The 23697-nt window shown below is 38.6% G+C and overlaps 3 protein-coding genes and 1 pseudogene across 8 annotated transcripts; all 4 read right to left on the bottom strand.

Annotated features, from left to right (window-relative positions):
• Nucleotides 1-254: 254 nt before the first annotated feature.
• On the bottom strand, nucleotides 255-3545 carry LOC149751632 (protein argonaute 4A-like). Its single transcript, XM_089926379.1, has 8 exons — nucleotides 3326-3545; nucleotides 3025-3090; nucleotides 2509-2572; nucleotides 2286-2400; nucleotides 2140-2162; nucleotides 1816-1944; nucleotides 1135-1714; nucleotides 255-638 (listed from the first exon to the last, which is right to left on the bottom strand). The coding sequence occupies exons 1-7, from the start codon at nucleotides 3379-3381 to the stop codon at nucleotides 1619-1621; spliced, it is 549 nt and encodes a 182-aa protein (XP_089782505.1). The 5' UTR covers nucleotides 3382-3545; the 3' UTR covers nucleotides 255-638; nucleotides 1135-1618.
• Nucleotides 3546-3652: 107 nt separating this feature from the next.
• LOC148700663 (uncharacterized) lies at nucleotides 3653-20101 on the bottom strand. Of its 5 annotated transcripts, none has more exons than XR_016397902.1 (9): nucleotides 11099-20101; nucleotides 5603-5779; nucleotides 5285-5529; nucleotides 4965-5168; nucleotides 4770-4862; nucleotides 4579-4680; nucleotides 4090-4482; nucleotides 3868-3982; nucleotides 3653-3732 (listed from the first exon to the last, which is right to left on the bottom strand). XR_016397902.1 is itself a non-coding variant. In XM_088706862.2 (9 exons), exons 2-9 carry the CDS (start codon nucleotides 11151-11153, stop codon nucleotides 3935-3937), a joined length of 1317 nt encoding a protein of 438 aa, XP_088562988.1. In that variant the 5' UTR covers nucleotides 11154-11245; nucleotides 13887-20101; the 3' UTR covers nucleotides 3874-3934. The 5 variants fall into 5 exon arrangements, 4 of the variants coding, with proteins under 4 accessions (XP_088562988.1, XP_088562991.1, XP_088562990.1 ...); XM_088706862.2 differs by lacking the exon at nucleotides 3653-3732 and having other exon boundaries at nucleotides 3874-3982; nucleotides 11099-11245; nucleotides 13887-20101; XM_088706865.2 differs by lacking the exon at nucleotides 3653-3732 and adding an exon at nucleotides 9698-9773 and having other exon boundaries at nucleotides 3874-3982; nucleotides 9858-20074.
• On the bottom strand, nucleotides 6281-9698 carry LOC148700664 (uncharacterized; annotated as a pseudogene). Its single transcript, XR_016397901.1, has 4 exons — nucleotides 7144-9698; nucleotides 6765-7064; nucleotides 6571-6676; nucleotides 6281-6493 (listed from the first exon to the last, which is right to left on the bottom strand). The product of XR_016397901.1 is annotated as an uncharacterized LOC148700664 (transcript).
• A 1055-nt stretch (nucleotides 20102-21156) lies between the features above and the next one.
• On the bottom strand, nucleotides 21157-22879 carry LOC148700662 (uncharacterized). Its single transcript, XM_088706870.2, has 2 exons — nucleotides 22215-22879; nucleotides 21157-21434 (listed from the first exon to the last, which is right to left on the bottom strand). The coding sequence occupies exons 1-2, from the start codon at nucleotides 22539-22541 to the stop codon at nucleotides 21372-21374; spliced, it is 390 nt and encodes a 129-aa protein (XP_088562996.1). The 5' UTR covers nucleotides 22542-22879; the 3' UTR covers nucleotides 21157-21371.
• Between the last annotated feature and the right edge of the window lie 818 nt (nucleotides 22880-23697).

Below are 23697 nucleotides of genomic sequence, written 5' to 3'. Positions count from 1 at the left end.
TAACGGACTCCGACGCTTATAAGCGTCGGCATGACCGGTTGGTTACTACGGGTTTATGCCGACGCTTAAAAGCGTCGGCAAAGGCGTGTTATTACGATTACGTTCGTTTGGCCTTTCCCGACGCTTATAAGCGTCGGCATTAAATTTTTTTTTAAAAAAAAATTTTGAAAAATTAATTTTTAAATACTCTGTGTACATTAAATTCTTACAAAACAATAGAAACAAATACACTGAATCACATATATAACAAAATATGAGTCACAAACAAGAACTTTGATTGCATTCTTATTATCATATTTGATTACATTGTACTTCAAAAACATTCTAAAAACATACAAGTCAAATTCCTAAGTACACAATCTACAATATGTATCAAGGGTCGGCATCATCATCTCTACAATATTGTCATTAAGCTTGGGGCGAGCCCAGTCAACCAAGCTCTGCTGCTTGCTCGGGCGAGTCTTGTCCACATACCGGCGTCCTATTAAGAGCTCAAGAAGGACAACCCCAAAGCTGTAGACATCACTCCTAGCTGTCAAGTGACCGGCTTCACATTCAACAACTGGATTTGCCTGAGAAAGGGGCCTTGCTGTTGTCAATACTCCAGTAGATGTTGGAATTGGTGAGTAGGTCGGTTCCTGGATAGCATAGAAAAGTTCAAGAAAAAGGCATCTGACAAATGTGATAATATACTGCAAAGAATCCTCGTATTTCATTGAAATAGCATAGAAAGTATCCATGTAAAAACCAATCAAGTTTAGAAGTGCTTCTAATTGCTCATGATATTTAAAAAATGAATGCCAGAGACTACCAGTTGATATTAATCTGATTTGTCAATTCAAAATTAAGCTTATGTTGAATCTGAGGAAATATCATTGGCTGTAGCAACTAATCTGAGGAAATCTGAGGAAACCAATGATAATCAACGAGAGCAATACCAGGTTTTTGCTGACGAGATTAGAAGAGTTGGGGACAAGGTGAAGGGTTCAATGGCAAATATTGAAGTTGGTAAACCACATCAGACAGAAGATCTCAGCTATGATCATGCAAATTTGACCGACAAGAAAAGATATATAAAAATATAAAATTGATAAGTAATACAAAAAGATTGTAAAGGACATGGACAGTACTCACTTTTATTAAGTACATCAGTGCATCTGGAAAGAACATCACGATAAGCTTTGACAAGACAAGGAGCATCAACTATCCCAGCCAGTCCATCTATGGACAAAGCTGCTTCAACAACACTTAGATCATCATCATGAAGCCCACGTATTAGCCATTTTTGAAAGAAAAGAGGCAGAGAGCCATCAATTTTAAAGATCAAATCAGTTGACACACAAGAAACCCAAAGAGCTGATACACATATAAAACAAAAAAAAGCAAATACATAGATCAAACAAAACAAATCTAAGTCACACAAAGGACATGGTTCATTTACAGCTTCCTGTGAACTAGCAATCATGCGACGTATATCACAAGGGGACATAGATCTGGGTTACATGTGGCAATTCAAAGCAGTTGTTGGTTCTGACCTATGGCTCCCATGATATACATCACAGTTTCTAATTTTCAGAATTGCAAACTAAACTGCTTCCTACAGCAAATGTTTCATACGTTAACAATAACAAGAAACTACCTGTGGATTAGCTGCCATACTTTTCAGGACACCAGATGCAGCTATATTTGATAGTGTAGCTCGACGAACCGCCACCTAGGCCATATTGATGAGAACCGACAATTGGAAGGGCAGTAACATAATAAATTAGCTGAAGAATTAGTTTTCCAAAGGTGACATTTCAAAAGAAACAATACCTTTGGATGTTCTAAAGAGAACCATATTTTAGGATCAGAGACCTCCATTGGGATGTCTAAACTTCCATTGAACATCTGGGATAGTGTTTCCAAAATGGACTGCTCATCACCTGCATCGATTTTGGAGTTCTGGTGTACACAAGCAAGACAAACTTAAGGCCGTGCAAAGCAGAAGAAGACAGTGCATAATCCAAATTCAACAAGGGCCAAGACATGCGCAAACAGTTTCCAGCAACTGCTAAATTAGTTCCATCCTGATAAACAAAAAATGGCTCTGCCATACACAGCACAGCCACCTTAGCAAAAAAACATGGAATTGCACACCTTTTCATGCAGCCTGGGTAACTCTGGAACATTTCAAGCAAAATGTAAGTGTATCATGTTTCAAGGATCTTGGAGGTTTCAACCACTGAAAACTTAAAAGTAGATTGTGAAATTAAATACTACAGTTCAAGCTTAAATAGGCATACCAGGTGGAACATTCTCTTGAGGGTTATTAGCTTGGAAAAACTTTGTGTGATGATTTTTCTGAGCAATTATCACAGTGAACTTAGGAGACCACTGTTCATCAAGATTCTTGCAAGCCTTAAATAATAAAACAGAAAATGACAACATAAGGACCTTTGAAAAAAAATCAAGGTAAATCTGACATAGTTTGCCCTGCAAAAGAAAACAAGTTGTGCAACTATGTACCTCAATAATTTGATCCAGCTCGATGTTTAAGACCTGATTAAACTGCGACTCACTTACTCCATCCCTAAAATCCAACTACTGATTTCAGGTAGAATTAAGTGGACAACAATGAAACCAAGCACATTTATGGTGAAAAAAAGATATAATTGCAAAGGTGCAACCACAACCACATATAATCAAGAAAAAGTAGAACTGGAAAAATCAGCTAAAATTTTCTTCAAATCTGATTTACAATAATTATGCAAGAAAACCAAAACGCAATGCTCTCACTTTACACCAAATGTCACCTTGACCATCTTTTACAATGAGTTAAATTAGTAGTTCTTGCAAATCAGTGAAAAGATGACATGATAGATCCATCAGAACAAAGCAAGAAAGGTTACTATAGGTAGCAATCAACAGAGATAAACAAATGATATCCATAAAATGATAGTAAAATTCAATGATCATAACATTGCATTCAACCAGGTTAAAAAAAAGACAGGACTTTGGGACGACCTCGGCAAAAAAGCATACCTGAAAATAATAATTTGTTCAGGCTTTCTTTTCGCAGAACTGGTGTAAAAATCAATCAGCAGTTCCCTTTAGTTATCAAATGAAATCAAGTGAGCAATCGAATAAATCATGTCAGCAGATAATACTGATGTAAAATTTAAAAAAAAATTGAAAGACAGATAATGGGCATCATGTTTCGTATAGGATATTTTTTTTAACATCAAGGCAACAAATTAGATTTCATAAATAAAAATCACAGACATCTGAAACTCAACAGCCTACAAGAAAAGACATAAGCCATCACTATAACCTAGGATCCTACCGAATTATGCCTTCATCATCAACATCTGTCGAAGGCTTAAACAAGTTGTCTATCATTTCAACTTTCGGCGACTGGGTCCGCACAGAAGCTCTATATTTAGAAATGCGTGGCCACTGTCGCGAACTTACGACCTAACGAGAACAACAAAAATAAATCACGATTAGTAAATGAACAAGAACTAGCAAAAACAAGGACCAGGCATTTAAAGAAGCTTACTCAAATGGAAATAGCAGTAAAGCAACATGTATTGCACTATTCAATTAAAAGGCTATCACTCCGAACCCTGAGAAAAACTTAGAAAATAGAATGAACAGTTTTCTTGCATGAAGAAGATGTATTCCAGTTACCTCATCTAGTTCGTGGGAGTCAAGTTGTCCAGCCGGACTGCCTGTCCTGAAACCATGTTCCTGTCAAGTCAACATAGAGCCATTCCCCAAGTAAGATAAGGTGAAGTAGATAAAGTAGTGCATATTTGAAGAACATACTAATTTCACAAACAAGAACTTTTCATTCCAAATATTCATATTATCATATTTGATTACATTGTACTTCAAAAACATTCTTAAAGCAGACAAGTCAAATTCCTAAGTACACAATCTACAATATGTATCAAGGGTCGGCATCATCATCTCTACGAGTAGATGAAGTATCATCAACCTACAAGAAAAAAAAATATTTTAGAAACTAAAAATACTAAAGTCATCACGCTCATACAAGAATACATTATAATTACATAAAATATTCAAATAGATTTAGTTATGTACCGGAGGAGCAAATCTCTGCAAAAAGGATGAAATATGGTCAAGCTGGTCCTGCAAAGATTGTATCTTCAACTCTTGGCTTTGCTTCAACTCCGCCATATCAGTCATATGACTCTGCCTCATCTCCTCTATCCTTGTCTCATATGACTGCTTTATCTGTGCCATCTCTGTCTTCAAACTACTTACCTCTGCAGTGCTAGTACCTTGTCTGGCATCTTGGGTATATCGGCTCACTGCAGACAGCTGAGTGGGGGTAACTCCGACACCGTAACCCCTCACGCGACCATAGCGTTCTGGGCCCATCAATTCAGCATAGACCTGAGCCTCGACGCGACTGGCCGCGTCGGATGATGATGACTCCCCGACGCGCTCTGAAATAAGAGTTGTAGCTCTTTCCTATATCTCTCTCAAGAAAAAAAACAGTCAAATTAATATTTTAAAAGAAGTAAAATTAATAAGAAAATTCTGAACAAATAAAAAATGAATACATACAACTATATCTCTCGACTCGTCCCGGACAAAGCTGCCATCTCGGTGAGTGTGGGTCATCTTATAAAACTCTACCTCACCAGGCTCCCTTCCATGCTCTACCATCTACACATACGGAAAGTATATTGGCAAACTATATATCATGATACGTGCTATATGTTAGTAAAATATCAAATAGTTTCAAAAGAACTTACAAATTCATTTCTACGTCTCGCATAACTCTTCGAGCCTGAAGTATGAGGAACTGCTTGAGATGCTCGTGCAGCTCTGCCAATATTAGAATATGTCTGCCAAAATAAAAGCACACAGTATAATATGATTCAATGTATATATTCGCAATCTATATTAATAATAAATATAATATAAAATATTGAAACAATATACGTGACCTGTCCTCTTTCAGAAAACCAGTAGTGAACAAGCTCCCTCCACTGCTGAGGGTATACATCAGGAGGAGTCACACGAGCAACCTCCTCCTCTGTCATACCCTCGTGCTTGAAGTCCGTCTTCAATTTTGCTTTATATTCTTTCCATTTGCGATTGAGGGACTTTAGCACCCAATCATGGCTCTCTGGAGGGAGTACAAACTTATCCTACAATAAGATTCAGAATGTTATAATAATATTAAACATCTAAGATAAAATTATGATACTAAGCAAATTAATATACAGGAGGTGTCGAATTAAAAAGAATAAATTCAATTCATTACCTGTATAAGTCTAAGAAGCTCAACCTTATACGAAGGAAGCATGTCATTCCACTTCGTATAGTTGAGTGGACACAGCTGACCCTTGCGTGCAACCGAACCTAAAAAGCTTGATAGTAGACTTCCAGCTCTATTGATGGGCTGCCCCAATTCGTTGCAACGGATGATGATCTTCTCACCCGGAGGAAGCTTCCACACATCCTTTGCTTGAGTAGGTCCCCGTCTCGTCCTCACCGTCCCTTGTCCATCTATTAAAATTAAAAAGTCTTAAAAAGTTGAAGACAAATATGAACATAAAATATGAACTTTAAATCGAATTACCCTGGATCCGGAGCTCATCCTCCGGACAATCAGCAGGAGGCTCGTGCTGAGATCCTGACTCGTGCTGCTGGTGCTCACATGGCTGCTGGGACTGCAGGGACTGCTCAGAAGTAGATCCCACCTGAGAATGCTGGAATTCCACATCTCTAAATCGCCTTTCTCGGGGCATATTGTTACCTGGAATGCACAAAAAAGAATCAATATTTGGTTAAATAATATATTTATACTAAATAAAGGGCTAATAAAAGAGAATATAATACTTGATTAAATGATAAATTTTACTTACCATTATGAAACTACATTCTCATTCAACATCCATCCTAATCAAACTCCTTGGCGCATTTACTTCATCAGTTGGCACAATATTATAAGGCATACACTGAGTATAAGTATCATCGTCCTCCTCTTGCAACCTTTTTTCCATATCATACAAGTCCCTAGGTTTCGTCTTAATAACAAGAGACCAATTTTTATCTTTTGAGTCTTGCACAAAAAATACTTGTCGAGCTTGAGATGAAAAAACAAATGGATCATTTTTCAATAGCACACCTGTATGTATCAACCTTGAAAAATTTACAAGTGTGAATCCATTTATGTCTTGCCTCAAACCTCTAGGTGAGTTTATATCCACCCAATCACATCGAAATAATACTACCTTAAAATTTCCATAATAATCCAGCTCATAAATATCTGTTAGAGCACCATAATAATTTTTCCATCCGCCGCAACCATAACCCCACTATTTTGGATTTTTCTAAATTTCTCACGCTCTTTAGGATGAAATTTAAAACCATTCTTAATGAACCCACCATATCTGTTGACAATATTATTCGGACCTCGAGCAATGACTATTAACTCCTCGGAACAATTCCTTTCCATCATCATTGGTACCTAAAAAGAATTATAGAAGTAATGATTAATTTCTCTCTATAAAATTTAAAAAAAGCTTAATATATTAGACATCTAACCTGCTTGAAAAGCCATTCTGGAAATAACTCAACCAACCATCGTTGCTCAATCCTTGGTGTAGGACGAATGTTATGGTTGAGACTTCGCTGAGCTATTAAAAATTCTCTGCACAATCAGAAAATTATTAATTAAAAGCCAATATTACATTCTTCTGACATGACAGTAAATTTAGATTTTAAGTAACCGTACTAACCTGCGAGACTCGGATATTATATCACTATAAAGTAAGACATAGCGATGTGCCTGTGCCAACGATTTCTGGTCAAGAACAACACTTTCAACTTTTCCCAAAACTCTTCCGCCAGATGAGAACTCGTAAACATCTGCATTCTCTATGATATCACAATTCCTTTGAGGTCGATTGAAAACCGTTTCAACACCTTCAAGATATCTCGAACAAAATGTCAAACACTCCTCAGCAATATATCCTTCAGCAATCGAGCCCTCGGGATAGGCTCGATTGCGTACATAATCTTTTAAGCGCATAAGAAACCTTCAACAATAAATTTTTAAAATAAATATCAAAATCAAACTGATTATTAAATATGGACATTAGAGTTTAGAAAAATCACCTCTCAATAGGATACATCCATCGGTAGTGAACCGGTCCACCAAGTTTAGCTTCCGCCGCTAGGTGAATGAGTAGATGAACCATAATAGTAAAAAATCCAGGAGGAAAGATCTTTTCCATATGGCATAGTGTAAGTGCAACATTAGACTCCAATTGATCAAGCTCCTTAGGATCAAGAACTTTGGAACATAATGCCTTAAAGAATGATGACAATTGAGAAACAATTGCAAAAACTTGTTTCGGTGTTGACGATCTTAAGCCAATGGAAAGATATCTTGCATCAAAATGTGACAATCGTGACTTTTAAGATTTGAAAGTTTTCGCTCTTTGAGATTTACGCATCGTGAAATATTCGATGAGTACCCATCAGGAACCTTCAAATTTTTCAGAACTGTTAGAAAAAGATCTTTCTCTTGAGTAGACATTGTATAACATGCAGGAGGTATATAAAATTTATCATTGGCAAGCTCTGTCGGATGAAGCTCTTGTCGTATGCCCATATCTTTCAAATCAAGACGCGCTTTCAAGTTGTCTTTAGTCTTTCCATCAAGATTTAACAATGTTCCAATCAAGTTATCACAAACATTCTTTTCTATGTGCATGACATCAAGATTATGTCGAAGAAGATTATACTCCCAATAAGGTAAATCAAAAAAAATACTCCTTTTTTTCCATAACTGTTTATGTGTAGAAGCAACCAATGTGTCATCATCATTTTCCTGTCCATATGCATTGTCATCATTCTCAAAAAAGTTAGCATCCTCTAAAATCTCTGATATTAACCCTTCATTTAATGAGCTACCAACATCCTCCCTTCCCCTCTTCTTTAAACATTTGGAGACCTTACCAGGTATGTAATTTGTGCCATGCATTTGTCTAAGAACTTCGGTACCAGTTGGTGGAATAGGGGCAGAACGCAACTCTGTGGTACTATCAAACAGATCATTCTGAAATCGAAATGGATGGTTTGGTTCTAACCATCGACGATGGTTCATATAACAGAACTTTCCTCCATTTTTTAACCAATATGAATGGGTTGAATCTCCACAAGAAGGACATGCAATACGCCCCTTAGTGCTCCAACCGGATAAATTAGCATATGCAGGAAAATCATTAATAGTCCATATAAGAGCAGCACGCAATTTGAATGTTTGACCAGTAAAAGCATCAAATGCATCAATACCCTCCCATAACTGTTTCAATTCCTCTATTAAAGGCTGCAAAAAAACATCAATATCATTACCTGGGCCCTTATCACCTGGAATAACCATTGACAAAATGAGTGAAGACTGTTTCATACACATCCATGGAGGTAAATTATATGGAACCAAAACAACCGGCCAAGTGCTGTATGTAGAACTCATAGTTCGAAAGGGATTAAACCCATCAGTAGCCAAACCCAGTCTGACACTGCGAGCATCAGAAGCAAATTCGGGATGCCTATCATCAAATGCTTTCCATGCGGGACTATCCGCTGGGTGTCGTAACATTCCATCCTTTGTACGGCCTTCGTCATGCCATCTCATCGAGGAAGCCGTCTTCGGTGATGCAAACATCCTTTTCAATCTTGGTATAAGAGGAAAATACCTCAAAATTTTAGCCGGTTTTTTCTTAGTCGGTGCAGCATCCACTTCAGTCAACGAATCATTCTCGTCATCTTTATGTTTTCCCCATCGTGGGGTTCCACATCTTCGGCACGACTCTTGGTTCCTATTTTCACCACGATATAAAATGCAGTCATTCGGACAACTGTGTATCTTCTCATATCCAAGGTCCAACTCTTTTATCAGTTTTTTGGCTTCGTATGAAGATGATGGCAAAGTAACACCTTCCGGAAATGCATCCTTTAATAATTGAAGAAGCATGGTAAAAGACTTGCTGGACCACCCATTCAAATATTTCAAATGTAATAAATGCAGAAGAAAAGAAATCTTCGTAAAATTCTTACAACCCGGATACAGTTCTTGATCACAATCTTTCACCAAGTTATCATAATGAGCTGTGTCATCAGCATGTATAGATTCCTCAACATGCATGGACTGATCAATAACTGCACGCTCATCTTCTCCTACAGTTCTGATATTATGTCCAAGAGCATCTCTAAGTAGGCCCCTTATATCATCTTCTACAGAATTTTGTTCCGTGTCACTACATCCAAAATTGAAGGTGTCTTCTAGATCGGAGGGTTGGTTACATGAAGGTATGAACTCTCCATGGAGTACCCATTCAGTATAACCCTTTAGAAAACCATTCCATACCAAATGTTCTTCAACAATTTTTGGATCAAGAGCAGAACCGTTTACACATTTTTGACATGGACATAAAATCTTCCCGTTCATATTAGATTTCTCAAAAGCAAACTTAATGAAATTCTGAACTCCATCCAAATATTCAGTACTAGATCTTAACTTATTTATCCAACTTTTGTCCATTCTATTAGAATACCGATTGAACTGCAGTTTTTTAAAAAAAAGATAAACAAAATTAAGTAAAATGCAACAGAAGAAATATATTATGCAGCTGAATGGAATGAGAATGAGAAAGAGAAAGGTTACCACTCAGCAAGCTTAAAGTTTGCAGATAACAGTGTCGGTGAAAGGGGTGAAAGAGAGGGCTCTTCACCTACAATCCCTGTGGATGTACCAACACAAGCATGAACACATGAAATTTATTTAAGAATGTCAACAACAACCAGTTCGAGAAACATCAACTCACCTACTGTTTGATTTCTTATCCTTGCAAGTTGTTGATATGTTTAAATGTCCGAATATGTTGTCTGGAATGAAGATAATGCTTCTCAGAAGAGCATGTATTTTCGTATTTCATGATGCTCTATTTGAGATGCCAATGTCGTAGCTCTTAAAAAAAACTCATAGCTGGTATCCTAAACTACTGGGATACCAGCTATGATAGTTAAAGCAGAGATAGTAGCTAGACAGGCAGGAAAAGTTTTGCCAGAATATTTAATTCAAAATCATGTTCTCAAGAAGAAAGCTACATTAAATATAATATAAAGTATATTCGATGATATTGATACAACAAGAATGTCTCCCTGCATCTACTGAACAACTAGAATATAAGATTCCTTTTTTGGTCTAAACTTTGCACTTATCCTACTCTAATTAAATAAAGAAACTATCTATTATATTTATTCACAAGAAAAATAGAATTGGTGAGAACTAACCATAAATAGTAGCAAAAACAAGACCACCAGTAACAACATATAGCATCATTAATTTGTAAGGCATCAAAGTTTTTGAATCAGTCATGGGCAATTCATGAGTAAATCATAAAATCCATGATAATGGCAAATAATTAAATATTCTCATGTCAAAAATTATGAGTTCACCTCAGAATACATAAATACCAATTGTTGGAACTGAAGATGAAAGCAAAAAAAATACCAATTTCACCTGGCCAAAATCAAAACTGAAACTGAGATTTCAGACCTTGGTTCATGGTTAATAGAAATTGCTACCACCGAAATTCATGAAACAAATTAGGATAAGTTAATTATCAAACCAAAATCAATATAACTCAACAGCATAATCAGTCCATTAGAGAAAATACAGCGAACTAATAACCCCAACATATTTACATAAAAACAAAATAAGAGTATTCAGACAGCTTTGGAAACATTAGAAAAACAGAAGATGTGAAGTTGTCAGTAAAACCAGTAGATATCATGATTAGAGTAGCCTCAGCATTTGAACAACATATATTCTTTAAAACAGAGGAACAGAAACATGCATGACACCCAAAAGATTAGAGAATTTAGCTAAATTAAAAGCTGTAATAAGCACATGAATCTGATCCGACAAATCCACCCAGATAATCACTTTTACCAAAACATATTGATGAATAGTTCCAATCAGCCAAAGCATGCTCCCAAAAACTTGCCCAAAAAAACTAATATAAATAGTTATTAGATCAGTAAGCTTATTGGAGGGATCTACCTACTGGAAGAATACAGCATGCAGACAGAGACGCTAGCTCGTAAAACAGTGGCATGAACCAGCTTGTGAAAGCTAGACAAACTTAAGGCCACGAGCAAAGTTCAAGCAGTAAATATGTTTAGGTGCACAAAACCACTGATGATGAGTCTGCAAGAGGAAAAATAGTAAGAGAAAAGGCAAAATTAATAGCTTTAAATGTTCATGTCATCAGATATAGGTGGCAACCAAGAAATTAACCTACTACTAATGTCAAAAATTATGGGTAGAAATCAAAAATTATCTCATGTCATAAAACAATAAACTTCGAATGCAAATAAGCCACCGAAGAAAAAAAATTATGAGTTCACCTCAGAATACATAAAAATATGTTCTGAAAAAAATTATGAGTTCACCCCAGAATACATAAAAATATGTTCTTTTGTATAAGCCTGGGCAGCCTTTATACAAAACAAGGATGAGCCTAAGAGGCCTAGACCTAGGCCTACTTAGGCCTAGCACTAGTCCACTAGCAACGCTAAACTTTGAATAAGCTTTTACCTCTTTTGATCTAAACTGTCCACATTTAACGAATGGTTTGGATCTTTTAATTATAATATACAAGTCCTTGAAAGTACTGAATGGGCATGGGTCTGCACAAAATTTACCTGGCTTTAATCTTCGTCCAATATTTACTGGCCCAACTGAGACAAAATTGATCAGGGTCGTGATTTTTAAGCTTAATGTGGGGCTCAAGCCCCTCTTTTCAGGCTAGGCCTGATATCATTGCAGCATTACCTGAGCTCTTCAGCATCCCCCTACTTCAAATTTTGGTCAGCATGTAATCAATTTAACCTTGAATATGAAGCTTGGCCCGAGATCAATGCCCCTTTGGCCCATAACAATTACAACCCTACCTTAGAGGCTCTGATCCTTACAAATATCACTTCAAACATATTATGAAGATAAAAAGATGTTAGCAGCAGGTTCCAAGAATTCGACAAGGACTGGATGTTGTTCATGGTCCTGGAATGTGCAGAAAGAGAGAGAGAGAGAGAGAGAGAGAGAGATAATCAAGAACATTCTGCTCTTTGTTCTCAACAATGTTAAATCCATCTCTTTGTTGATAAATGAAGCGTCGCCAGAAACAAAAAAGGAAGAACAATTTGGTTAGGCAACTTTTCCAAAGTCAGAGACAAAATCAAGAAACCTAGTTATGTCGGCAAGGTGTGTTTGATGGCTCCAAGACTCCTTATTTTGATAAACTATTTATTCTTAAGATGTCCGGCCTGCCATGAGGGCATGATCTTTTTGTGGTCATTGGTAATGACCTTTCTTGCCCATTTTGTTTGTTATTGATGAGCTCTTTGTTTTTTAAGTTTGTGTGTAATTTTTGTTTGAGGGGCATGACCCTTTTACTGTTCATGGTGATTCCTTTTCTTGCTCGTTTTGAGAGTTTGGTAACACATATTACCCTCTAGTTGCATTAATTTTTGTCTTTGCATTTCAACCATCAATGAAACTAATATATGCTTTCTTTAATTCTCTAAAAGAAAGTAAGCGAAACCTCATTTGTGCCACCGATAATGTCTTACCCAAAAAGTGGACACACAAGCATAATGCTATTAATAAATGTCAGGAATGCTAAAGCGATATCCAGGTGACATGAAAGTAGAGATCAGCCGAAGAAACAGACCTTCCCATAATGATACAGTATAAGATTAATAAGCAAGAGAATTTCAAAGTAAAACCAACATATTGATGGCAGCAGAATTCCTCTGTCAGTCTGTCCACTCATACCAGAGCATGTAAGATACAAAATAATACTTGAAACAGAGAACCAATGCCCTTATCATGCATACATCAGAGGAAACAGCAGCAAGGGCAGTGTTATTATTAAGAAGTTGAATATGAAAAGCCAGCACCAAGAAGAAAGCATCGCCTCATAGAAGAAATAAATTGATAATGATTTAAGAGAACATAAATATGTGATGAAGGATAGTGTATACATGTATCAAATGCACACATATAGACACACACATATTCACATGTGCATGGTTGTGCGTGTGTCGAGGGAAAGTTGGACTCCACATTAAACTTTATTTTTTTTTAAAAAAATATTTAATGATTCAAAACCAATGGTAGGCCACCCAAAGTGAAGATCCAAATCATTGAACATGACCTACACCAAAAAAAAAAGATAAGGAAAAAGAAAAAAAATCCTAAAAATAAAAAATCATGTGTTTTGTTGTCTTTAACCTAAGCATCAAGTGGCTGAAAATGGATGGTTTTAACAACATGATATTATAGGTTGATATGTTCTAATCACAAAAACCTATTGAATTTAAATTTATCCATGTTCTCAAATGTATAAAATCATGATCAATGAAGTGGATTTTGAATTATGTGTCCTATCATGTATTTTAGCATACTAGCTCAGTAAACGTGTAGGTTTTATTCAAGGCATTTTTAGAGATGAAGATCAATATCAATTGCATGGAGCTTCAATTTGGATATCCCATCATGGATTTTGAAATGTAGTCCAGCCAATATACAAAATCACACACAAACACACAATATATAAGAGAGAGAAAGAGAGGGAGACTTCCATAACAATGCCAATGCACGCAGCTGCAGTAAAAGTTTCTCAAACAAAAAGAACTAATCCTCTTTGCAACAATAGCAGACAACAAGAAAATATAATGTTTTCTCAAGAAATCTGACATAGCTTGTGTGAAGTAAATATCAGAAGAATACATAACATAAAAACAGAAGCTCTGCAGTGATCACTACTAACTAATAATAGACGTACCTTAAGAACTTGCAGTGCTGCCAGTGCCTGCCCCTGAACCTGGTCAACTACTGCAGGAACTAAAACTTTTCCAGGAGGCACCTGTAGAGCTGCAGGGATAAGAGATGGAGCAGGTATACCAGCATGGGACCAAGATTTCTCAGGCAATAGTGACTCAGACAGTGAGCCCTTTTCAATTTGATTATGACTGTTCAAATCAGGTTCATTTTCATTAGGATCTGAAGATACTGATATAGAATGTGCTAAAGACGTTGTGATTTCATTTGATTTATGCCCTTCTGAAGAACTGATAGAATCATGTGAAAGCATCAGTTCTTCACTCTGATCAAAATCTGGTCTAGTGACTGTTTCCAATATAGTAGTTTCATTTATGTCATGTACTAGTGGATGTGAAATGCTAGCAGCAGCAGGATGCTGTCATGTACTAGTGTGATTCTCGAGGACGAAGCTCGATCAAGGCTTATACAAAAGAAGAGGAGAAGGAGCGTGCTGAGGAAGGAGGAGAAGGAGGAGAACAAGCAAGACGGAGGGAGAGAATGGAGTAGGAGAAACTACCTCGGGCGGAGCGCGCGTTGGGGTCGGTCGGTCGACGCCGGAGAGGAGGTAGGCCTTCTGGAACGTGGCCGTTGGCGTCAAGGAAGTCCGATTCGTGGCTTTCAGCCGCCGGAGAGGAGGGAGATGGGGGCAGCGCCGGAGACGAAGGCAAGGGCAGCGCCGGAGACGAAGGCAAGGGGTATCGGGAGTAGCTAGGGCAAGAATGGGGTCGGGCAAGGGCAGCGCCGGAGACGAAGGCAAGGGGTATCGGGAGTAGCTAGGGCAAGAATGGGGTCGGGCGCTGCGTTTTAAGGGGGCCTTGGCGACGCTTATAAGCGTCGTTTTAGCCTGAAGTCTACGACGACGCGTTTAAGCGTCGTCCAATGCTTCAAATTTCCCACGCTCTCCTAGAGCGTCGGGAAAGGTTGGCGTGGGAGCAGGAAATGCCGACGCTTTCCCTTAGCGTCGGCATTTAAGCGTCGGCTTTTCACACATTTACTGTAGTGTTAGCTTGAGGAGGTCCCAAGTTGGCTTGGGGTGTCTCCTTAGTTGACCTCTTCGAAATTTATGTTAGGAGGAATTTTGAGTGAGCTTGGCTTGAGGAGGTCCCAGATGGATTCGGGGTGTCTCCTTAGTTGTTCTCTCTAGAGTTCGAGTCTAGAAGAACTTCAAATGAGCTCGGCTTGAGGATGTCCTAGACGGATTTGGGGTGTCTCCTTAGTTCGGAGCCCAGGCATTCGTGGGGTGTCTTGAGTCAAAATGCTTGTTATACTTGTCCAATCTAAAAGATAGAGACATAACGAGAAAATTTTTATTAGGAATAAACTTGAAATACAAACGAACCTTACTGGTGATAAATATGAAGATTGTCGAAATTCTAAGTTCATGGGATCAGAGCATCGTCAAGGTGCTCCAACTTATATATTCTAGGTCGCATTGATTCGGCTACTCAGTATGGGCCTTCCCAGTTTGGGTTTAGCTTTTCGGGCTCTCTTGGTCAAAATACTTCGATCTTTCTTAAGACGAGGTCGCTAAGTCAGAAGATCTTACTCTTGACCTTTGAGTTGTAGTACCTAGCTGCTTTCCACTGGTACTTTGCCAGCCGGATTTGAGTTTGCTCTCTAGTTTCTTCCAATAGATCAAGGTTGGCTCGGAGCTGATCGAGATTTGTTTGGTCATCAAAGCTTTTCACCCGAAGTGATGGAAGCCTAATCTCTAATGGGATTACTGCCTTTGTTCCAAAAGCAAGGTTGAAGGGCGTCTCTTTGGTGGGGACTCGAGACGTGGTTCTATATGCCCACAAAACACTGTAGAGCTCTTCAACTCACATGCCCTTTACTCAGTCCAGTCTTGCCTTTAGTCCCTACAAAATCGTTCGGTTGGTTACTTTGGCCTCTCTGTTTGATTGGAGGTGTGCCACCGAAGTAAACCGGTGGTTGATTCCGAGCTTAGTGTAAAATTCTGTGAATTGGGCATTGTCAAACTGACGCCCATTATCGGTGATGATCACTCGAGGGAGTCCGAATATAGAAATTATGGCCTTCCAAACAAAATTTTGAGCTTTCACCTTGGTAATCCAAGCCACTAGCTCGACTTTTGCCCATTTGGTGAAGTAGTCCACCGCCACAAAGAAAAACTGGCACTGCCCGATTGCCTTTGAAAAAGGTCCAAGGATGTCGATTCTCCACTGTGCAAATAACTAAAGGGCACTAATCGGTGTCAGCGACAGCTAGTCATTATTGGATGCTTGCCTAGCATTGGTATTGGTTGCATCTCTTGACGATGTCGGCAGTATCCTTTTGCAGGGTGGGCCAACAGTATCTTTGTCGTAAGATCTTATAGGCCGAGGATATTCCCCCCAAGTGATTTCCACAGATGCCCTCATGCACTTTCTGAAGTGCATAATCTACCTCAGTCAGACAAAGGCATCTGAGGAGAGGCAATGAAAATGATCTCCAATATAACTTGTCATCAAGGAGAGCATTGTGGGAGGCTTGTTGCTTCATCCAGCAGGCTCCACCCTAGTTCGTAGACAATTTTTCATCCTTCAAGAAGTCGAAGAGGGGATCAATCTAGCTCGGCTCGACAATAGTGTTTATCATGACCTCGGGCTCGTCGATGCTCGACTTCTCTAGGACTTCGAGAGATGTAGCTTTGGTCGGGTCGACAATCTTCGAGGTGGCTAGTTTTGACAGCAGGTCGACCCTTGCATTCTCCGTATGAGAAATCTAATGTATATCAAAGCTATGAAAGGCTAAAGTGATGTCGTTTACTTTCTGTAGATATATGATCATCGATGGCCACCGAGCTTCGAATTCTCTTCGAACTTGGCCGACGATCAATTGTGAGTCTTTGAAGACCTTCAACTGCTGGACCCATGCTCCTTGGAAAGCTTGAGCCTGGTGATGAGCACTTCATATTTAGCCTTCTTATTTAAGGTCGAAAACTTGAATCGCAGAGCGTACTCTATGATTACTCCATCTGGGCTGGTAAGTATGAGCCCAACCCTACTGCCCCCTAGGTTTGATGACTCGTCTACGTGCAGGATCCATAACCACTCTGTGGTCTTTATTTTGGAGAGCTCGGCAGGATCTTCATTAGGGATGGTGCATTCCACCAGAAAGTATGCCAACCCTTTTGCCTTGATGGACGGCCTAGGTTGGTACTCCAAGTCGAATTCTTCGAGCTTCACTGCCCACTTCACCAACTAATCTGCATTTCTGGGCTTTCTTATAATTTGCCTCACTGGCTGGTCGGTCAAGATTGTGACTGAATGGGTCTAGAAATATGGGCGGAGCTTCCGAGCTGAGATGATGAGAGCATAAACCACCTTCTCCAACTTAGAATATCTGGTCTTGGCATCTTGTAGGATACTACTTGTGTAGTAGATCAGTTTCTAGCATCCTTCTTCCTCCTGCACCAAGATCACACTCACAGCAGAAGGAGAAACGACTAATTATAAGTAAAGCATTTCTCTAACTTATGGCTTGGTGAGGAAAGGCGATAGCGCTGAGGTACTTCTTTAGTTGGTCGAAGGCCTTTTGACACTCTTTGATCCATTGAAAGTTCTTTGGATGCTTTAGGATCTTGAAGAATGGAAGGCAGCACTCCACTGATTTGAGACAAATCTTGCCAGCGCGGCGACCTGACCAGCCAGGCGCCGAATTTCTTTGACGGTCTTTGGGAGTTGTATGTCCTGCACTGCTCAGATCTTCTCTGGATTTGCCTCAATGCCTCGCTGTGTCACTACGGAATCCAGAAATTTTCTTAACGCAACTCCGAAGGCGTACTTCGTCCGATTGAGCTTTATTTGGAACCTTTTGAGGGTCGCAAAAGTTTCCTCTAAGTCGGCTATGTGCTGCCCCATTACTTAGCTTTTTACGAACATGTTATCCATATACACCTCCATGTTTCGGCCGATTGCTCCTTGAAGATCTTATTGATGAGGTGTTGGTAAGTTGCCCTTGTATTCTTTAAGCCAAAGGGCATTACCTTGTAGCAGTAGAGGCCTCTGCCAGTGAGAAAGGTTGTTTTCTACTCGTCTTCGGATGTCTTTTGGATCTGGTTGTACCTAGAGATTGCATCTATGGAGGTTGGTAATTGATGTCCAAAGGTCACATCTACGAGCTGATCAATCTTGGGGAGTGGAAAGCTGTCTTTCGGAAAAGTCTTATTCTGGTCGGTATAGTCGATGCAAACTTGTCATTTTTTGTTAGTTTTATTCACAAGTACAATATTGGCTGACCAATCAGAATAGTTCACCTCGTGAACAAAACTATTCTCCAAGAGTTTGTCAACTTTTTGGTCGATGACTTGTTGTTTTTCTACGATGAAGTTTTTCTTCTTTTATTACACAAGTCGATGAGTTGGGTCCACATTGAGCCTGTGAACCAACACCTTGGAGCTTAAACCCAGCATGTTGTTGGGCCGACTAGGTGAAGTCATCCGCATTGGCATAGAGAAATTGATTACTTTACCTCGATTTTCTTCACTCAAGTTGGAGCTGATCCAAACAGTTTGGTCAGGCTTATATTTCTTTAAGGGAACCTGCGCCAACTCTTCGGCTAGTTCTCCTCGCTGCTCCTTCAGTTTGTCCCTTGTGTCCAACCCTTCTATCGGTAGGATTTCTATGGATTTCTTTCTCTTGAGGGTGGCCCTGTAGCATTGACGAGCTATCATATAGTCACCTCAGATTTCTCCTACTCTGCTCCTTGTGGGGAATTGCATGAGCAAGTGGTTGGTAGATACCACAGCCCTTTCTCCTCATAAATATGAGGTGGATTTATTGCTGGAAGACAACAGCCTCTAGCCAGCTTTTTTTTTTTTTTTTTTTCGGTTGAGCTGCTGAAGCAACAGGGCAAAAGGAACCATTAACATGCATATCAAGGCCCAAAGGAATCCACTGACCTACTATACATTCCAAATTACATGATCACCACATCAATCAAAATTAGAAAGAGATGTTTGATGATCTATCATGCTCATATATCTAAAGTTCATTCCTTTCTCTTTGATGTATATACACCATCTTTAAATATCCAATGACACTTCTAGCTGCAGGATCTATTAGAAGTATGCCCTAGAAGCTAATTTGGCAGAAAAATTGTATATATTCTGAGACATAAATTTGTACTTGATCTTTTTATTAATTAATAAAATTGGATATTTTTTTCATTCATGTTATTATCCGTCCATGAATTGTCCAAAGAATTAATAAGATAATGACATATATTCTCAAGAGTTGAGAATTTAAAGCATGTGCCATTGTTGATTAATTTCTGAATTACTCTTGATCGATGGATCATTACGAAGGACGGTGATCGATTCGATGAGATTAGTGCACATATCATATTTTTTAATGGACGAGTCTTGAGTCCACAGTGTGGGGACACTGAAATGATTGTGCAAGTGCTTGTTAGAGAATAAGGGTACTGAGCGTGACCAAAGCAAGAAGTCACTTGGATGTCAGTGATTTACTTGATGCTGCAGTTGTATGATTGGTACTTAGACCTGCGATGCCATAGCTATTCACAGTGAGGTAGCTGTAGTTTGACGAGCACATAAACATGGGCCCTATCCATTAGGATCCTTGTGGTGCAGATTGGCTGCAGTAGGTTCACTGTCGAATTAGGATTGCATCTAGATGGGATCTATCGATCTTGATAGACTAAGAGAGATCCTATGTGATTTATGAGTCTGAGTTCGAAAAACCTTGGCCAAGACATTTTGGAAAAGGAGTTTTCTAATCTCGAACTTAAGTCAAATAAATTTTGACATATGACAGATGATGGGGTTTGAGGAGTTATCCATGACCTCCATCTTGTCGGGATCCATGATAGAAGGACTATATCATACGCTAACTGCACCTAGAAGTTCATCTATTCCGTTTTACTGGATTGTCACTACATGCTGCTAGGTATCACTGGTGGATTGTGAGACTCGAAGGCATTCACTTGATGATCAGTAAATTCTGAAAAAAGAGTTAAAATTATTTCAACCAATTGAAAGGAGTTTCAATAATATTATGATGGAGATCACAATATATCTCACTATCAGACAGAATAGAACCTATGGGATCACACATATAAGAGATTTTGATCATTCCGACGGTTGGATTGCGATTTAGAATTGCAATATATCTTGACTGTCAATTTGATTGATAATTGGTTTAACCCACTAAGAGTTAGTGAGTTAAAGAAGGAGGATTTCAATTGGACTAAATCAATTAGGCTTAACCTTATTAGATAAGGATGGAAAGTCCTAATTAATTAGAACTCCTTATTTAATAAGGAACTTAATTCATAAATCCAATTTGGATCCTAATTGGATTAGGATTTACATGAATCAAATTGGAGGACATATTGGGTCCTAATTAGATTAGGATTCAATTAATCAAGAGGAACCATATGATTCCTAATTGAATTAGAAAATCTAAAGCATAAAAGGAAGGAACTCCCCCTCCTTTTCTTCCTCGGGTGAAACAAAGGAGGGGCATCCACCCCTCCTTGAATCACGCCAAGAACCTCTTGATTGCATCACGCCCCACCCCTCCTTCCTTTTTTGGCCTTCCACACGGCACAAGGAGAGGCCATGTTGCCTCTCCTTGGTTCTCTCCAACCTCTTTTAAGTAAAGGATTGGAAGGGGTGAATCAAGAAAGAATTTCTCCAAATCCTTTTCCTTCTTTAAGCTAGACATGAGATGCTTACATAAAGAGGAGGGGGGCGTGAGGGCTAAATATGCATTAGAGATTATTGAATTCAGCCTTCTCTTCCTCTTCTTTAGCCGCAAGGAAGTCCTTTTCTTCTTCCTCCTTCCAAGAAAAAGAGAAAATGTTTCTTTTTCTTCTTCCTTCTTCCTCCTCTTGGAAGCAATCAAAAGAGAATCTTCTGTAAGAAAGCTAGCACTCCGATGAAATCAAGATGCTTGAAACGATCTGTACCTCGTGTGGATACCTATAAAGGTTGGACACTTGTACGGTTTAATCCTTCGATCATCAGATAGCGGTAAAGATCTACCCGCTCAAAGGTAAAATAGAATCTTTACAATTCTTTATTATAGAATTAAATTAATCAAGTTTTAATTTTAATCTCTTTTTTTTAATTCATAATTTTTTGAGTTTGTGAACTCAGAATTTTTTTGAATTCTACCCTTCCTAGAATGTTCATGTGATGAACAACCCCGCACGTGTGTTTCCACTGCAATCGTCGCAACGCGTGCAAGAGTAACCCGACGGGATCAACGCTCCAAAGCAATACAAGATCTAAATTACAGCCTTTTATGGCATATATGATACAGCAAGTTACACAGACTACAGATATGTACCACTTGACAGCAGCAGCCATTTTAACTAGGAGAGAAAACAGGTATTATAACTAGTTAACCGCACACAGCAGGCAGCTGCTGACACACTGCATTATGCATGATTGCAGCTATCTGATGATTGATTCCTTTTAATGGGAACACCTGAGGCTTTGCATCTTCAGACAAGTCATTGCCATCGTGGTGTTTCTCGCCTGTCACAACCAAAACGATATTGTTTTAAGGGAAGCATTTTCCTAGAATGTTAAGGATCAATCTCATGGTATAACAGAATTAGGCTTACACTATTCTCTTGACTGAATATATTCAGTACGCTAGTAGGAACAAACAATACTTAGCATATACAGTAAGTCTGTATTTACTATTAAGAATAAACTGAAGAATAGGTAATATTTGGCATATCAAAATCCACCGTATGGAGTACATCAACTTCTCTTTTTTTATGCTTCTCTGAATTGTGGGTGATGGCCATGATATATACCCTTGGTTAGATAACTAATATAAAAATAAGTTATATCTGATTGGAAGGTTAAAGGGATGAAAGGAAGAAACAATTTCTGATCAATAAATCATGCTGGGATTCTGTGGAGACGGTCAGTAACAAGCCGGCTCTGCTTTAGCTCTGAGCTGAATGGTGGAAAAGGAGATATTGCATTTAGAAAATGTGCACGAACTACTGCACCCAAAATCCTATCTGAATCAATTTTGTGGACTGGGTGACCCATGGTGGTCAAGATTTTCCTCCTAAATGAGCTATTGCCCAAGTATGTCCCTAGCACGCCGTATTTTTAAAACAAATTTGGACATCATATCTGACTGGGAAGTTGGATTTGCTGCAGCATAGCGAAACAAACATTTCCAGTTCCTTTCCCAGTCTTGATTTCATTTGGTCACTGAAGAAAAACAAACTAGCTTATTCAAAGTAACAAGTAGTTTTTATACACATGCAAGAAAACATTCCAAGTTTGCCATACCTTCTTCACTTCAGGAACTGATTTACAGTCTGGAGGTTTCTCAACAGCCAGTTTGGTTTTGTATGGTATCAAGTTGTGACCAGGTGCATGCTGTGAGACTCCGGTTCTAGAATTTGTCACGTCTGACACAGACCTGTTGGTAGGAGGCCCAGATTCAACATTAGACCCTGGACTCTCCTGTTCCCTCAGAATCTCTCTGTCATCAACACTACTGATATCATTCTGTTCAATCGCTTCTATGCTTCTACTTAATGACGACAAGGATTCTCTGTCCAGGTCTTGCATCACAGCATGGTTAAAGTTTTTCTCTGGCTCAATTTTTTCCATGCTTCTTCTCAGCGAGTCTATATTTGATGTTGTGGATCCTGGATACAGCAGTCTAGTTTGAAGAGCTTGACTGCACTTCGTATCCTGCTTGAAGTTTAGTTCATTTTCAGTTTCTGTAGAAGGGGCATCAATAGTTTCTGCTGCCCCATCTCTAAGACTTCCATGCTGCAGAGCTGTTTCATCATCTTCTCCAGTTTGGCTAGAATTACTACCATCACCACCATAATCCAATGTGAGCTCAGTTTGCTGGTTCTGTTCCAAGGCCTTTAAAGCTCGAAGCCTTCTGTAGTATTCTTCAAAGTATGCTTTCTTTTTGGCAACTAAGCCACTAAACTTGTCCAGTTACTCCTGGCGTCTGTCGTGAGTAAACACTGACCTTTTCTCCCATGACAATGACTCAGCTGCAAATCTTCCAAAGGATATAGAACCATGATCAAGCATTTGCGAGACCGAAGCTTCCTGCAAACCACATTAACAATATTAATACTCTACATAAATGAAAGAAAACAATATATTTAAATAATTACAGCACCCCAATTATCTTTCATTGGCTTCTTTGTATCACATGCTATATTCTCTGCTAACTTTGTATCAAACTTAATATAATATCCATATAAATCAACAGAAAATGTAAGAAACAAAAAGGGGAAAATTAATATACCAACACAGCTGAAAGGTAATGTATCATGAGTTCAGAATTCAATATAGGAGAAGAATAACAAAGTAGGTCACATCAGGAAATACAGAGAAATGAAACTCAGGTACTTAATAAAGCTCAAGCACCCATTTAGCCACCCAATAACAACAGAATAGGAAAATTATATTCATTATAGACCTTTTGCATAGCAATCTAACTTAATAAGCAGATGTAAGGAGTTTATATCATCCCAACTGTATATACTTCAAAAACAGCAATGAAACTGCAAGGAGAGGAAAACAAGCAAAATAGAACCAATAAGACCACAGCAGAGAATAAAAGAACTCGTACCATTCTGTTGCAAATATAGTGTAGAATTTGATACAATATATTACATGTAAGATCATATATTAAAAAATCTGAAATGCAAAATGAAACTAGCAATAGATAAATATCTTATCATTGTAGTTAGCATTTATGTAACCTGAATAATGTCATTAAAAAAGGGTTAAAGAGCAA

Source organism: Phoenix dactylifera, chromosome 11 (genome assembly GCF_051530095.1).
Source record: "Phoenix dactylifera cultivar Ajwa chromosome 11, Ajwa_hap1_PhDact_Kaust_v1.1, whole genome shotgun sequence".
Lineage (NCBI taxonomy): Eukaryota > Viridiplantae > Streptophyta > Magnoliopsida > Arecales > Arecaceae > Phoenix > Phoenix dactylifera.
Note: the sequence above shows the minus strand (reverse complement) of the source record. Positions and strands in the feature narration are given on the sequence as shown.

Bases quoted from the DNA above. Each gene is read 5' to 3' on its own strand.
- LOC149751632 (XM_089926379.1), bottom strand. From the start codon at position 3,381: ATGATAGACAACTTGTTTAAGCCTTCGACAGATGTTGATGATGAAGGC. The intron at 2,573-3,024 runs GTATGCTTTTTT...GTTGGATTTTAG, and splicing joins GAACAAATTATTATTTTCAG to GGATGGAGTAAGTGAGTCGC. The intron at 1,715-1,815 runs GTATTGTTTCTT...AATATGGCCTAG, and splicing joins TCTCTTTAGAACATCCAAAG to GTGGCGGTTCGTCGAGCTAC.
- LOC148700663 (XM_088706862.2), bottom strand. From the start codon at position 11,153: ATGCCACTGTTTTACGAGCTAGCGTCTCTGTCTGCATGCTGTATTCTT. The intron at 5,780-11,098 runs GTAGATCCCTCC...TGTGCATTCCAG, and splicing joins ATGCTGTATTCTTCCAGTAG to GTAACAATATGCCCCGAGAA. The intron at 5,169-5,284 runs GTAATGAATTGA...ATCTTATTGTAG, and splicing joins AGCTTCTTAGACTTATACAG to GATAAGTTTGTACTCCCTCC.
- LOC148700662 (XM_088706870.2), bottom strand. From the start codon at position 22,541: ATGGAAAAAATTGAGCCAGAGAAAAACTTTAACCATGCTGTGATGCAA. The intron at 21,435-22,214 runs GTATGGCAAACT...TGGTTGTGACAG, and splicing joins CAGTTCCTGAAGTGAAGAAG to GCGAGAAACACCACGATGGC.